Raw genomic sequence first — 14,950 nt, forward strand, 5'->3', positions numbered from 1 at the left:
TTTATTTTTGTTATTCTTTATTATTCCCTTTTCTCTTTTTATTTTTTGTTTTTAAATTTTCATAATGTTTTTAAAATTTGTGTTCTTTATCAAACATCCATGATTTTTTTGAAATCTATGAATTTTTGCAAATTTGTATTGTTTTGAAAATTAATAATTATTTTTGAAACATTGACCTTTTTTAAGTTCATGAACATTTTTTGAATTCATGAAATTGTTTTAAATTTGTAAACATTTTTTCAAATCCAGAAACATTTTTTTATTTCTTGAACTTTTTAAAGTACCAGATTTTTTTTTCAAAAGTCAGGTCGACCGGTCATGCGTTGACCGAGCGAAAGATGTGGGGGTGGGAGGGGGTGGAAGTGAACACGTCGCGTTGAAGTTTTCACTATTGTTGAGGATAACAAGATAGATAGATTCTATTATAGTGTTTGTTTGTCAAATTAGCACTCTTCCTATGAGATACTTAGGGGTCCCTATAACATACTCCATGCTCAAGAATATTGATTGTGACTATCTAGATGCTAAGTTGATTAAGAGGTCGTACACTTGTATTGGCTATTCTACTTCTTCTCGAGCCAAAACAATCGCGCTTAACTCCAGTTTAGCTGGTATCCCATCTGATTTCATGTTTGTGTTTTCGCTTAACAAAACATTCATAGAAAAGGTGAATACTCACTGTAGATGTTTCTTTTGGAGAAAAAGAAAAAAGAAACATGCTTATCATATGGTGAAATTGTTGAGAACCTACCGCTTCATGAAAATCGGACGCCTGAGCTTAAAGACCTCCATAAGCAAAATATTAGTCTTTTTGGTGAAACGATGGTGGAAATTAGAGACTAGCAATGGCCTCTAGCAACAGCTTGTGTGTTGTAGATATTTTAAACATAAAATTGTTGCTAATATTCAATCCTGCTTTACCAATTCCCTTTCTTGGAAGGCAAATATGAAATTTAAGGAGGTTTATCTCACTGGTTGGAGAATTATTATCAATAAAGGTGATGTGGTTAGGATCTGGCATTATCATGGGGTCCTTGAGATTCCTTTGAAAGTTTGTTTTTCTATGTTGTTTGATGTTTGCGAGGAACAAGAATGTACTCTAGCTGAGTTTGTTTCTGTTGATTACAACATTCCTTTCCATCGTAGGTTGTTTGGAGAGCATATCATGCAATGGATGGAAATTATTTCTAAGGCCATGGGCTTAATTTAAATGGCTCTCCTGATGTTGTTACCTAGACTTTGATGAGTGAAGGGGTTTTTATCACAAAATCCGTTTATGGGTGTGGAAGGCCGGCATGCTTTTTAAAATTAAATTCCCATCTGGCAGTTATTTCGAAATGATGTGCTTACTCGTGACAATATGCGCAAATTCAAGTGGTTAGGGAATCCCTCAGGCTATTTTTGTCGAGATATTGACACTACCGATCATTTATTCTTCACTTGCTTGTTTAATCGTTCAGTGTGAGGTGTTTTTAGTCTGGTGCTGGGTTGTACTGGGTTTATTTAGTAGAGTTTTTCGTGGTTGTATTGTTTCCTTCTTGGTGGCAAGAATTTTTACATGTTGATTGTTTCCGCCATATGTTGGGGTATTTGGTGTACACGTAACAAAGTAACGTTTGAGGGGCATGTGGTACATTCCCCATCGGAAGCTGTTTCCATTGCTCATTCCTTTATGATGTATTGTGTAGGGCTGCTGAAGATAAAAGATAGAGCTGCATTTCAGGCTGACATGAAGAGGGTGAAAGTGGCCTCCTCCTTGGCTGGTCGATCTGCTACTGGGACGAAGCGGCTCTATGTGCTTTAGAGTTATATGCACTTTTCTTTTGCTTTGATGTTCTCACTAGGGTTTGATGCCCAATGAGATGGTTATTGCAGTTCTTCTGCGGTATGTGGTCGAGCTTGTTTGATACTGCTCAGGTTGTTGGTGTTCATAAGATTTTGCCCCGGAGTAGGTTTTTTGACAGCGAGTTAGCGAGTATCTGCAGTGGGTATTCTATTAGTGCCCCAACTCGCTTCTCTCCTTTCCCGTCTCCTTTTCCTTTGGTTCAGCTATAGCTGAGACTGTGTACTGAATATTTTTGTTAGGAAATTAATGGAAGGGGTGTCAGCCCGCTTGGGAAAAACCTTCATGTGCTTCCCAATGATGCTGGATAGGCTCTTCGGAGGTGGAGCAGGATATTTCCGGTGCCTAGTGGTCAACTGGCGCATATAGTCGAGCTTGGTTACCGTCCTTCATCCCGAAAAATCTTAATATTTGGATTGGCCATTGTTCCTGACTTTTTTTTACTCTCATAGCAGCTATGGCTTCTTTTCTTTGACAATATTTCTTTAGTGTTCACCCAACATGAGTTTTGTGTGATATGTCTATTTTATTTTCTTTTATTTAATTGATGAACAATCTTCTTCTTTGTCAATGAAACAAGTAAGGCCTTCTTTGGTTCATATGATAGGAATATCATGGGAACAGAAAAAATCATAGGAATTAAGATGACATGCATCTCATTTTCTATAGGGATAAAGATGCTAATTGATTGGTAGGACGTGGATATTTTCGTTGAGTCTAGGCTAATATTTTTTCTTTGAAATGTGAAAGATTACTTCCTATCCAATATAGGAATATGATTTATTCCTACTCCCTTCGTAAAGAAATATAAGAGCGTTTAGACTACTAAAGCAGTGACCTAAATGCTCTTCTATTTATTTACAGAGGGAGTACAAACTAAAAGATTTCAAAGAAACCTTTTTCTATAAAATCCCTATCACTTAGAAACCGTACATAATTCATGTAAACCAAAAGAAGGCTTAATGCTCTTTAGAAGGACCCTCATACCCGGCGAACGTTCTCCGGGGGAGGTGGCACATGCAGACGTTCACATAGCAGTTTTAGTTCAAGGGAAGAGGGGTGAGTGGGCAGATTCTTCAGGCGACATGACAATCTCTCTCTGAAAAAATAATTTTCGTTTAAAACCTGTCGTCGTCTGATCTTGTTTTTCAACTAAAACTGCCAACAAATATGGTTCGCTTGTTGTCTCTCCTGCACCGAAACATTCGGTAGCTACCATTACGTTTTAGAAAAAAAAACAAATTGAAGAGCCCAAAGAGAAGAGGAAACTGGGTTCACATGTCAGTGCACATGGCATCTGGGCAGAGAATAAATAAATACTTTAGCATAATGGAGAAAGCATATGGCGTGGCCACGTAGACGCATGCAGCAGCTCGTGGTGAAGAGAGGTTGGATAAGGAAGGGGCAGGAGGCGCGCGGAAGGCGCAGCCACAGACAGCAGCAGCGCAGCTCCCCGTTCCCGCCATGGCCACATGGCCACGTAGAAAGCATAATGCTCAGCGTGGATGAAGCTGGTGTGTGTGCTTTAGAGTTATGTGCTCTTTTCTTTTGCTTAGAAGTTAGATGTTCTCATTGGGCTTTGATGCCCCCCCTAGATGGTTATTGCAGTTCTTCTGCTACATGTGGTCTAGCTTGTTTGATACTGCTCAGGTTGTCGGTGTTAACAAGATTTTGCCCCGGAGTAGGTTTTTCGACAGCGAGTATCTGTAGCGGGTTTTCTATTAATGCCCCAACTCGCTTCTCTCCTTTCCCGTCTCCTTATCCTTTGGTTCAGTTGTATTTTCTTAGGAAATTAATGGAAAGGGGTGTGCCCGGTTGGGAAAAATATCTTGCATGTGCTTCCCAATGATGGTGGATACGCTGTTCGGAGGTGGAGAGAGATATTTCCAATGCCTAGCGGTCAACTGGCGCATAATAGTAGAGCTTGGCTGTCCTCCTTCATCCCGACAAATCTTCATATTTGGATTCGCCATTGTTCCTGAGTTCTTTTCTCATAGCAGCGGTGGCTTCTTTTCTTCGACAATGTTTTTTTTAGTGTTCACCCGGCACGTGTTGAGAAGGCTTGACATGTGATGTATCTGTTTTACTTTCTTTTAATTAATTGATGAACAATCTTCTTCTTCACTAATGAAACAAGCAAGTCTTTCTTTGGTTCATAGGATAGGATAGAAATGTTATGGGAATATAAAACCATAGGAACTGTGATGACAATCATCTTATTTTCTTTAGGAATAAAGATGCTATTTAATTCATAGGATATGGATTTTTTCCATTGAGTCTAGGTTAATAGTCCCTTCATCCGGAATTACTACATCCATTTCCGCGACAAATAATTCGTGATGGAGAGAGTTTTTTTTTCCTTTGAAATGTGAAGGATTACTTCCTATCCTACATAGGAATATGAATTCATTCCACCAAATCAAGGGGTTCAAAGGAATTTTTCCTACAAAATTCCTATCCATTAGAATTCCTATAAAATTCCTCTAACCCAAAAGAAGGCCTAAAGCTTTGTAGGAAAAAAAGCATTGCAGAGCCAAAAGAGAAGAGGAAACGGGGCTCACATGTCAGTGTACATGGCATCAGGCAGAGGATAAATAAATACTTTAGCATAATGGAGTGGAGAAAGCATATGGTTCGGCCACGTAGACGCATGCAGCAGCTCGTGGTGAAGAGAGGTTGGATAAGGGGCGCGGAAGGCGCAGCCACAGACAGCAGCAGCACACCTTCTCGCCGTTCCCGCCATGGCCACCGCCACCGCCGCGCTCCACCTCCTCCTCCCCACCCGCCGCCGGGGCCGCCTCCTCGTCCCCCGCGCGTGCCAGGCCGACTCCTCCGCCACCACGTCCCGCCGCGGCCTCATTGCCGACACCGCCACCGCGGCCGTGGTCGCCGCCGCCGCGCCGCTGCTGCTGCCCCGGCTCCCCGCGGCGCGCGCGGAGGACCTGTCCGAGTGGGAGCGCGTCGGCCTCCCCATCGACCCCGGCGTCGTCCTGCTCGACATCGCCTTCGTCCCCGACGACCCCTCCCACGGTAAGAAAAGAGCCTTCTCTGTTCAGTTCAGTCCATGGATTGAGTGGCCAAAGAAACACCATGCCGATCGACAATCCTCCGGTCTGCTGTAGGGTTCCTCCTGGGGACGAGGCAGACGATCCTGGAGACCAAGGACGGCGGGCGCACCTGGTTCCCGCGCTCCATCCCGTCGGCGGAGGACGAGGACTTCAACTACAGGTTCAACTCCGTCAGCTTCAGCGGCAAGGAGGGGTGGATCGTCGGCAAGCCGGCCATCCTGCTGCACACCAAGGACGCCGGCGACAGCTGGGAGAGGATCCCGCTCAGCGCCCAGCTTCCAGGGGACATGGTAACTAACTGATTATTTGGTTCCTTTCTTGACTGCATTTTCTGAATTGCAACACTCATTTTGCATTGCAAATGCATATACCAACTAAGTTGAGGGAACAGAGGTAGGGACTTGACTGATGGTTGATTTTGTGGCAGGTGTACATCCAGGCTACCGGGGAGCAGAGCGCGGAGATGGTGACCGACGAGGGAGCCATCTACGTGACCTCCAACCGCGGCTACAACTGGAAGGCCGCCGTGCAGGAGACCGTCTCGGCCACTCTCAACAGGTAGGGAGGCCAAGCATGTGTGTCCAGTTGAATTCTTCATAAAAAACTTATAATTCTGTTCTGCTTATTCTGTCAAGGCTGTTTGCAATGGTTATACACATGTTACACATTTTTTGCTGCTGGCTAATGAGCTTTAGAGACATTAGTAGGGTGTTGCACTCTACTTCCTGCTTCCTGTCATGTGCAATTTGGGTGACCAACTGACCAAGGCAAGGCATGACATTGTTTGCTCTGTCGTTTTTCTCTGTGGTGCAGAACAGTTTCAAGCGGCATTAGCGGTGCGAGTTACTACACCGGCACTTTCAACACGGTGAACCGCTCGCCTGACGGCAGCTACGTCGCTGTCTCCAGCCGCGGCAACTTCTTCTTGACATGGGAGCCTGGGCAGGTTCGATGATATTAAGCTACTACTTAGCAGTGTAGATTTAGGTGAATTGCGGGGTTTGGTTCTGAAATATCTATACATACCTGCAATATTGCAGCTATATTGGCAACCGCACAACAGGGCTGTGGCGCGGCGGATACAGAACATGGGATGGAGAGCAGATGGTGGTCTCTGGCTCCTCGTGCGCGGCGGTGGACTCTTCCTCAGTAAAGGAACAGGGGTGAGTGCTAGTTCTTATTGGATTTGATCAGTTTAGCTAGCAAAATGGGCAAACACAGCATAATGCAGTTCCTTTAAGCGCTCATTAACATATTCTAACTAGGATCCATTTCCAGATAGTTGAGGACTTTGAGGAAGCGTCGGTGCAAAGCCGGGGGTTTGGGATTCTGGACGTGGGCTACCGCTCAAAGGTAACAATAACTGAAACGAACGGTGCTCTGTTTACATCATACTACAAAGTATGATTGAACAACTGTTGTGCCATTTTAAAGGATGAGGCATGGGCTGCCGGTGGGAGTGGCGTCCTGCTGAAAACAACCAACGGCGGCAAGACCTGGGTGCGCGACAGGGCCGCCGATAACATCCCCGGCAACCTATACTCCGTAAAGTAAGCACTTGGATCGCCTGAATTCGGCAGGAGATATCATTCTTTTACTTGTTCAGGGTCTGAGTCTGTTTAACGTCTGAAACTCTGCCAACATTTTACAATGGTTGTTATGGATGTTGCAGGTTCATTGGAGACAACCAAGGGTTTGTGCTCGGGAACGACGGCGTCTTGCTCCGATATGTTGGCTGAAGTTAGGGAAAAAACCACGGCTATCTAAACCCTTTTTGTATGTAATGATCCATATATAGTCACACATGTGAAAGGCTGCTGATTGTCCCGGCGTTCTTTCTTGTGCAAGAGAGTGTAAATCTTATCTGTCTATTACTGTTATTTGACCGGCGATTGTTTCAAACATTCAAAGGCATACAGCACAGTACGACGTGAGCACATGCATTTATGCATGTATCTGATGCTGATATATATGCGATGAATTTTGTGAGGTGCAAAAGAAGTGCATACATCAAGACTGCCAGTACGTACTTCCCTGCTGCAAAACATGAAAACAGGTTGTGGTCAGGATATATATATATATATCTCCTGTCAACTGTCATGCTCATGTGAACATGTGGCAATGAGCAGCTTGCAGAGCTACTAAGGCCTGAGTTCTCAGAGAGGAGATGACATGGATTGTAGTACAGAAATGCCCTTGTATAGCAAGGGAAGGTCCCAAGTCACTGGAAGTGAAACACTCCCAATTTCTTCTTCTCCGCCTGACAGTACACAAAGCACGAGAAGCAAGATGGTTCCATACGCCGGCGGCAGAAAGTGGAGGCGGATACCTGGGATACCCAGGATGACCTTCTGTCGGAGTCGATCAAGAAGATCAAGAGCTTCCTGCCGAGGCCGGTCTCCAGCATGCGTCTGAATCAATGTTTTAAATAACGGGCTATTGCCAAATAGCGGCGGACCTCAAAATCAGCTATAGCGGGCTATAGCAGGCTATAGCAGGCTATAGCGGGCTATTTGTACATGGGACCATTTAGCGGCACCCTAGTGAAAAGGCTATATAGCGGAGCTATAGCCGGCTATTTAAAACATTGGTCTGAATACGGACGCGGGCAGCCCGGATCCTGCCGCGAAGAGCAATGGCGGCTCATTCCTCGACGGGTTCAAGTCCGTGGTGCGGAGGAGCTTTGCGGACTCGGAGAACAATGGGCGGGGTCTCCATGTGGTCGAGCTCCAAGTGGACATTCAACCACGAGGATGAAAGCTGCCCTAGACTGAGTTTTAGTCTCCTTGCCGGCGCAACACTAGTTCTACTGCTGCAAACTCCATTTGTGATCACTCATGTCATCCACGCATGTGATCTGAGTTGAGAGGGGAATGGAAGAGGTGGCTTGGTTTGCCATCATCTTCTGCCACCTCAATCCTTGTTCCTCATACTGATGACCATCACATTGACCACCCCTCTTTTCCGCCCAGCTGCCTTTTCTCATGTGGCTTCTGCTGCTAATTCTTCATTCGTCCTGTATAATTGTATATCGCATTATATACGGAGTAAAATGCATTGTTCAACTTTGTTACCACGCTTGTCTGCTTTGTTTATTTGGTTTGGTCGTTGTATTCAGGGAAGTGCAAAAATACAGGAAGTTGTAATTTTGCTACAGTTCAGAGTGACAGCAATATGTATGCACAACAGCAGCAGTTACTAAGATCAACCATGGTGCACAAGACTATGGAGCTTTCCTGCCTGTTGTACTCTGAAACAACGGACTCCGACTCCACGCGCTGTTATGCCGACAACCCTTACACCTCCGCTGCCAATTTGATCGGCTGCTTCCATACACGGGCGGTTCCTGACCATTGATAACAAGTGGTTAGTAAGCAGTACGTATGCCACTGGCAGATCGTTTCAGGCTTTCAGCGTAACTGATGCAGATGGGCAAAAACAAGATTTCAAATGGTCACCATTGGATGCCTTTTCCCCTTGAGATTACGTGTTGTGCCTGATGCTGAAGAAGAAAGCTTTGAAGAATCATCATGGTTGCAACTACCCGTGGAAAAGATGGCAAAAGGGCTTTTGCAGGCAGCAGAAGCAAAACGCCTTGTGTTTGCAGGTTGAAAACTCTGCTCTGCAGATGCACAAGTCCATCTGGTGAACTCATATTGTTATATCGAAATAAACCATCAATATATTCAGTAGTCAGTACCGAGGCAGCACAAGATTTGTTGATTTTTTTTTTCCCATGACATGGTGCAGCAAGAAAATATACTCGTATGAGTGAATTTGTTGTGCAGAGGACCTATAAGACAATGGGAAAAATTGTCTTCATCCTGAGAGATAGTTTAACAGAAAACCCAAGATATATATTGCTATGTAAGGCACTCCATTCTGAAGCATATACAACAAAATATATAATCTATTAACTCGGTAAGATAACATCTGGGTTCATGTAATTCCAAAACGGCAAAAAGGAACCTTGTAAATCCTTTCTTTTTTCCTTTTGGTGCGAACATTAAAACCTTGGCCCCAAATCCCATCTCACTAGTATTGCAAGGAGAGAATCTTCGATCTCAGGAGCCATGAACAACAAAACTCGCAAGTTGGAGCTGGCGAAGGCCTCCACCTCCACGTACTCTGCCCTGCCATCTATATAAAACTAACGAAACAAAAAAAAAAGTGAACAAAACATACATGCTCACAATTTGTCATGGTTGTGTATATTTTTTAGTGAATTCTGTTTTCTTTCTCTAATTTGTCACATAATAAGTTTAACTTTTTTCCCCAACAAGTTTCCAACAACTTGTCATGATTTTTCCTTACTGTATAGAACATTTTCCATCAAAATTGTGTTCTGCAGCAACAGCACACATCAACGAATGCTCCCAAGCAAGGCCAGGGCGAGACCGATGCTGCGGACGTCTCCACCTCCAAAGGTATGAACGTGCCGACTGATTTAGCTAGGCTCAACGATTTCCAATGGCACATTAACGCGTGTGCTTGCGCAGCACCAACTGAGATCATCCAGTTGGACGATGACGATAAGGTCGACCCTCCCAACCCGGAGGCTAACACGGGACTGGCGACCAACGTCGACGTGGTCATGCAGGAGGCCTCTCCTTGCCGAGTGGAGCGCGTTTCACCCTCCAAGGCTGCTGCAAGGCGTATCGGACCGAGTCCTCTGGCCCAGGGCAGCTTTGCACCCGTGAGCACCATGATTCCGACTCCAAGGCTTGCGCCCGCACTGCCGTTGACCTCCGTCACCGCCTACCCCCTATACCATGTCCCAGAAGACCAAGTGGGGGCGAGCAAGGAAGCCCGCATCTAGGTGAAGTTGATGTGTGAGCAGAGCAGCTAAAGGATGCGCATGACACCAGCGAGGCGCTGCAGACCAACGTCCGAGTAAGTACTATTGTGAGTATGATTTCTGAATTTTTTGTTGTTTCTTCTTCATGCTCCGAATGGTAGATAATATTCATGTCAGTGGGTTTGCGCGGGGCACACCCACCTGATGTTTTCTTTCCAGTGGGGGCACACTGAGTGCACCCACTGGGTGTAGTCCTCGAGGGTCCTGTTGGCTAGAAGCAGTCGGCGGGAGTCTTAGAACTTTAGTTTTCTTGTATTACCCCTCCACTAGGGTTTAGCCAGGGCGTTTCCGAGTGTTTTTGGTTCCAGTGGGGGCACGCTGAGTGCACCCACTGGGTGTAGTCCCTGAGGTTGTCGTCAACTGGAAGTAGTCGGCAGGAACCTTAGAGTTTTTAGTGTCTTTACCCGAAGGCCGATTGCCAAATTGTTTTTTTAGCTCATAAACATGAGTCACTTTCTAGTGGGGGCACGCTAAGTGCACCCACTGGGTGTAGTCCCCGAGATAGCCGCTGATTGCAGGCAATCGGTGGTGGTCTTTAGAACTTTGTTGGCAGTGAGGCACTCGGAGTGCGTCGTCACCCTCGGCTGGCCGAGTGGGTCATCTCATGATATGAAGGTCAGAGCGTTGTTGTCCTCGATATCCTTCATTGCCGACTCGGTGGCCGACCAAGTGATCAAAGAACAGAGTGTTGTTGTCCTCGATCTTCTTCATTGCGGAATCAAGCAATCCTGTATTTGAGGGCTTTGACATGTGTCTTTGCTTACTTCCCCTGACTGACCATTTTCTTATCTTGTAACAGATCTAGGGCCTGCGAGCTGGGATCACACTACACCACCTTGGAGAAGGAAGTGATATCACTTCGGGTGGATCTAGACGCCGAGAAGCACAAGAGTGCCCAACTGGACAAGGAGAAGAGAATCCTGGGAGGTTAGTTATTTTCTCCGACTGGTCATCGCATTTTGTTTTCTCTCTTGATCCGAGTCGATTCGTCTCGACAGATGTTCGTAGCGAGAACACACTTGTAAAGAGGCTCAGAACTTCTATTTCTGTAGAAACCATGAAGCAGGGACGCCAACTTGGCGCTGGCGCAGAAGGAGGCCAGGAGCAAGACTAAGGCCGCCGAGGAGAAGTTGGCGTCAGTCGGCAAGGTTGAGGAGGAGATCAATACTCTCAAGGCCGTTGTTTAAGTGGCGAAAGGTGAAGCCTCTGAGTGGGAGAAGAAGTGCAAGGACCAGGCCGGAGTCTTCGAGCAGGAGAAGAAGACCTTGGAGGAGAACACTACTAGGAAAAGGCCTGCTAGTGGCGCACCTGTTTTGCCTACTAATGACGCACTACACGTCTTGCTAAAGAATTGTAGACCTTGGAGGAGAACACTACTAGGAAAAGACCTTGAGTGGATGTCACTCTAAAGAATTTATCAAAGAGGTTATACGTCTTGCTAAATATCCGGTGGAACTGTACTGTAGGAAAGCACAAAAATTCAGACAATAAAACCTAATACAATCCTGTAGGACACTGGTCACATCATACAACAACTACAAGCCAATTCTGCCCACAACAGGCACAGACATTTGCAGCTTATTGGTGAAACAAAACAAACATCTGCAGCTACAGCTGCACGGTCATGAAAAATACATTATACAATGCGGAATGCAGATAAAGCGGCCTCTTCCACCAAATTGTGCATCTAGTCGGATGCATCATAAATACAGTCAGGTACACTTCATCTTGTGCACAATATTCTGCTGCATGGCATCGATACAACTGAAGAAAGCAACCCGCCAGATCTTGCACAAAAACAATGCTCCAAACCATACCCAGAAACCAAATACAATTCCAGCAATCACCGAGTAGTACAGCCAGAGTGTTTCCAGTTCATGGTGATATTCCTTTGCCCCATCCATCGGTGGTGTACCACTCGAATTATTTGTGCATGATCTTAAGGGGGGACCACAGAGTCCCAGATTATTGTCGTAGATCGATGGGTCATCGAGTGTTTGGAGCTGACTGCCTGTAGGTATCTCTCCTGACAGAAGGTTGTTGGAGAGATTGAAAGTGGTGAGGGACATCAGGTTTGAGACACTAGGAGGAATATGGCCTGATAGTTTGTTCCAAGAGAGGTCAAGGGATTCTAATAAATTTAGATTGCCAATATCCTTGGGGATACTACCAGACACATTATTTCGAGAAATATTTAGTAACCGCATGCCTCTGAGACTTGTCAGCTCTGAAGGGATCTCACCAGATAGAGAATTACCAGAGAGATCAATACCTGTCAGAAATGCATATCTTCCCTCAAAAGTGTACTCCCGTCCCTTCCAAATTATGGCCATGCTTCCATTGTAAAAATACCACTGAGGTATGTCAATTGTTACAAACGGTTGCATCACAAATGTCTGTTTCATCAAGGACAAGTTGTTGAAACTTTCTGGTATGGAACCTATAAAATTATTTTCAGCAAGATCAAGCAGTTGGAGATGAGGGAGTTGTGACAGCTGCCAGGGAATACTTCCGAAGAACATGTTTGTTCGCAGGCTGAGAATCCTCAAAGAAAGATTGATTTCCCCTATCCACAGAGGAATTACACCAGAAATTTTATTGTTCCCGAGATCCAAAACAACTAGGCTTTTTAAGTTCTTCAACACCGCTGGAAAGCAACCTGTGAAGTTGTTGCCTGACAAGTGCAGTGACCTTAGTGAAGAGTTGTTGAAAGTTGAGGTTGGAACTTCCCCAGCAAAAGCATTGCCTGACAAATCCAAGGTTTGTAAATCTTTCAAATTCCACAAGCAAGCAGGAAAATCTCCAAACAGCTCATTGTTTGATAGATCCAAGAGCATCAGAAGCGTTAACCCACAAAACACAGACCTTGATTCTCCCGAGAAGTTGCTATTGTCTGTACTATTGGCAACCTTAACTGGCAACTGCCTGCTGTCACAATGAGGAATGATACCTGTAAACTTGTTGCCAGACAAGTCGAGAGCAACAAGATTTATGAGCAAGGAGATAGTTTTAGGAAGCTCACCCTTTAGTTGGTTGGAGCTAACGCCAAGGAATTTCAAAGATGTTGCGTTACCAATATCTGATGGCATATTTCCAGTAAGGCGATTTTTGGACAAAAACAATGCTTGCAAGTTTCGCATGCTCCCCTATCCCGACTGGGATGCTTCCAGTTAGCAAGTTTTCAGATACATCAAAATAGATGAGCTCCTTGCACTTGCTGATATGCGATGGGATGCTTCCAGTTAACAAGTTTCTGGATACACCAAAAACTTTGAGCTTCTTGCACTTGCTGATATGCGATGGGCTTCTTCCAGTAAACAAGTTTCTGGATACATCAAAATACTCGAGCTTGGTCCAGTTTGTGAACATCTCTGTCGGGATGGTACCATTAATATTATTTCCAGCCAATGAAAAAATCATCAATGTTTTTATCCTGGCAAAACATGGTGGCATACTTCCATGTAACTGATTCTCCTGCAGCTCGAGATGCTTAAGACTAGTAAGGTTCCCCAGCTCAGGTGGAAGAGTAGAAACCAAACTAGTGTTTCTGATTTTGAGCACCTGTAGCAACTGAAGCTGCCCCAGTGAGGTTGGGATCGAACCACCAAGTGGGTTCCTGCCCAGTGAAAGGTTTCGCAACCCAGATATCATCCCCAGCTCGGGTGGGATTCCTCCTGTCAGATTATTTCTCCCGAGATATAGTGCCTCGAGGTTTTGGAGCCTTGAGAATGAGCGAGGTATGGATCCATAGAAACCATTAATGGACAGATTTAGATACCTCAACCGTGGGGCCATCTCCGGCAGTGAATCTGGTAATGGACCTGAGAAGGCGTTACCCGATAGATCGAGGGATTTCATCCTCAAATTGGTGCAGTTGAGGATGAATGGTGGGAAGGTACCACTGAGATCATTATTAGCTAGAGACAACATGTTCAAACTGGACATAGGTGAGAACTTGCTGTATTCCAGGTTAGTCAAGTGGTTATTTGCCAGATTAAACTTGACAAGCATTGGTAGGTTGCTGAGTTGGTAGGGGATGGCACCAGCAAGATTGTTGCTGCTCAAGTCCAGATAAGTGAGCGTTAGCAACTTGGATATGTTTGCTGGGATGGCGCCAACAAGATTGTTGTTGTTGAGTTTGATCTTGGTGAGGTTCAAGAACGCCGGCGAATACAAGTAATCGAGCGTACCGTTGAGTCCAGCGTTGGGAAGGCTGAGTTCCATAACATGCCCGGCAGTGTCACAGGAGACGCCAAACCAAGAGCAGGTGGAATTCGCAGTCGACCATGAGGACAGCGAGTTAGCGCCAACCAAAGTCGACTTCCACCAGAGAAGTGCTTCTGCTTCTGGGTTGGCCGCCTTGGCTGTGCATACTAGCAGGAGAAGTGAGATATGGACGAGTTTTTTCAGGGGCGCCATTGAAGTGTTGGGTAAGAAAATGGCGAGCTGCAGAGCATTTCCTTAGTTTACAAGTAGCTAGAGTTCACATAGATGAAAGAGATTGGTGTAGAAAACGCGAATAATATCTTGGGTATCTTAATTCTCAGCCTCACAGGGAAGTGACTACTAGTCCCTGCTGGGTGATAAGGTGATGACTGATGACGATGTGTGTGGCTGTGGCTGTCCGTTAACACAAGTGTAAGTGTACACCACCCAAAACAGCCAGTCCGATGCACGTCTCTTCAGAAAAGTCTGGACCACAGAATGATCGCTCTTGTGGCCAAGACATCTGTTCCGATTACGCAAATATTACTCCCTCCGTTCCTTTACATTAGGTGCATTTGTTTTTTGATAAAATTCCACAATGTAAGATGCATTTGTTATACTTTCACTTGAGGCCTCCGCTTCCATGTCGCTCCGTGGGGCGACACCAGGAGACCCAAACCCTAGCGCCAGATCTGCTCCTGCCTCAACCCCCGCCGCCGGCGGCGGCGAAGGCCTGCGCCGGAACCGGAGCACGCATCCTCCCTCAATCCAAGCTCCTGGGCACCACCTCGTCCACCTCCACTTGCTGCCAGATATGCAGGGGCGAGGCCAAGCTGGTCCGGTTGCCTGCGACCTGTGATGTGGCCACCGCCCTGGTGGTCTCCATCGCCATGCAGCCGTCCAAGTGCGCGGTGCCTCACCCTCAGCCGCTTGCTGCGTCCGTTTTGAATTTCTTGGGACATATCCGGGTGAAAA

The 14,950-nt window shown here is 45.7% G+C and overlaps 2 protein-coding genes across 2 annotated transcripts; one reads left to right on the forward strand and one right to left on the reverse strand.

The window, feature by feature from the left end:
• The first annotated feature begins 4,460 nt into the window (after positions 1 to 4,460).
• On the forward strand, positions 4,461 to 6,909 carry LOC109748897 (photosystem II stability/assembly factor HCF136, chloroplastic). Its single transcript, XM_020307916.4, has 8 exons — positions 4,461 to 4,873; positions 4,966 to 5,201; positions 5,339 to 5,469; positions 5,725 to 5,857; positions 5,952 to 6,074; positions 6,190 to 6,264; positions 6,346 to 6,461; positions 6,584 to 6,909. The coding sequence occupies exons 1-8, from the start codon at positions 4,585 to 4,587 to the stop codon at positions 6,648 to 6,650; spliced, it is 1,170 nt and encodes a 389-aa protein (XP_020163505.1). The 5' UTR covers positions 4,461 to 4,584; the 3' UTR covers positions 6,651 to 6,909.
• A 4,339-nt stretch (positions 6,910 to 11,248) lies between these two features.
• Positions 11,249 to 14,237, reverse strand: LOC109748899 (uncharacterized). The gene is made up of 2 exons (XM_073505593.1): positions 12,843 to 14,237; positions 11,249 to 12,808 (listed from the first exon to the last, which is right to left on the reverse strand). Exons 1-2 carry the CDS (start codon positions 14,186 to 14,188, stop codon positions 11,482 to 11,484), a joined length of 2,673 nt encoding a protein of 890 aa, XP_073361694.1. The 5' UTR covers positions 14,189 to 14,237; the 3' UTR covers positions 11,249 to 11,481.
• Positions 14,238 to 14,950: the final 713 nt, after the last annotated feature.

The sequence above is a fragment of the Aegilops tauschii genome, chromosome 7 (genome assembly GCF_002575655.3).
Source record: "Aegilops tauschii subsp. strangulata cultivar AL8/78 chromosome 7, Aet v6.0, whole genome shotgun sequence".
Taxonomy (NCBI): domain Eukaryota; kingdom Viridiplantae; phylum Streptophyta; class Magnoliopsida; order Poales; family Poaceae; genus Aegilops; species Aegilops tauschii.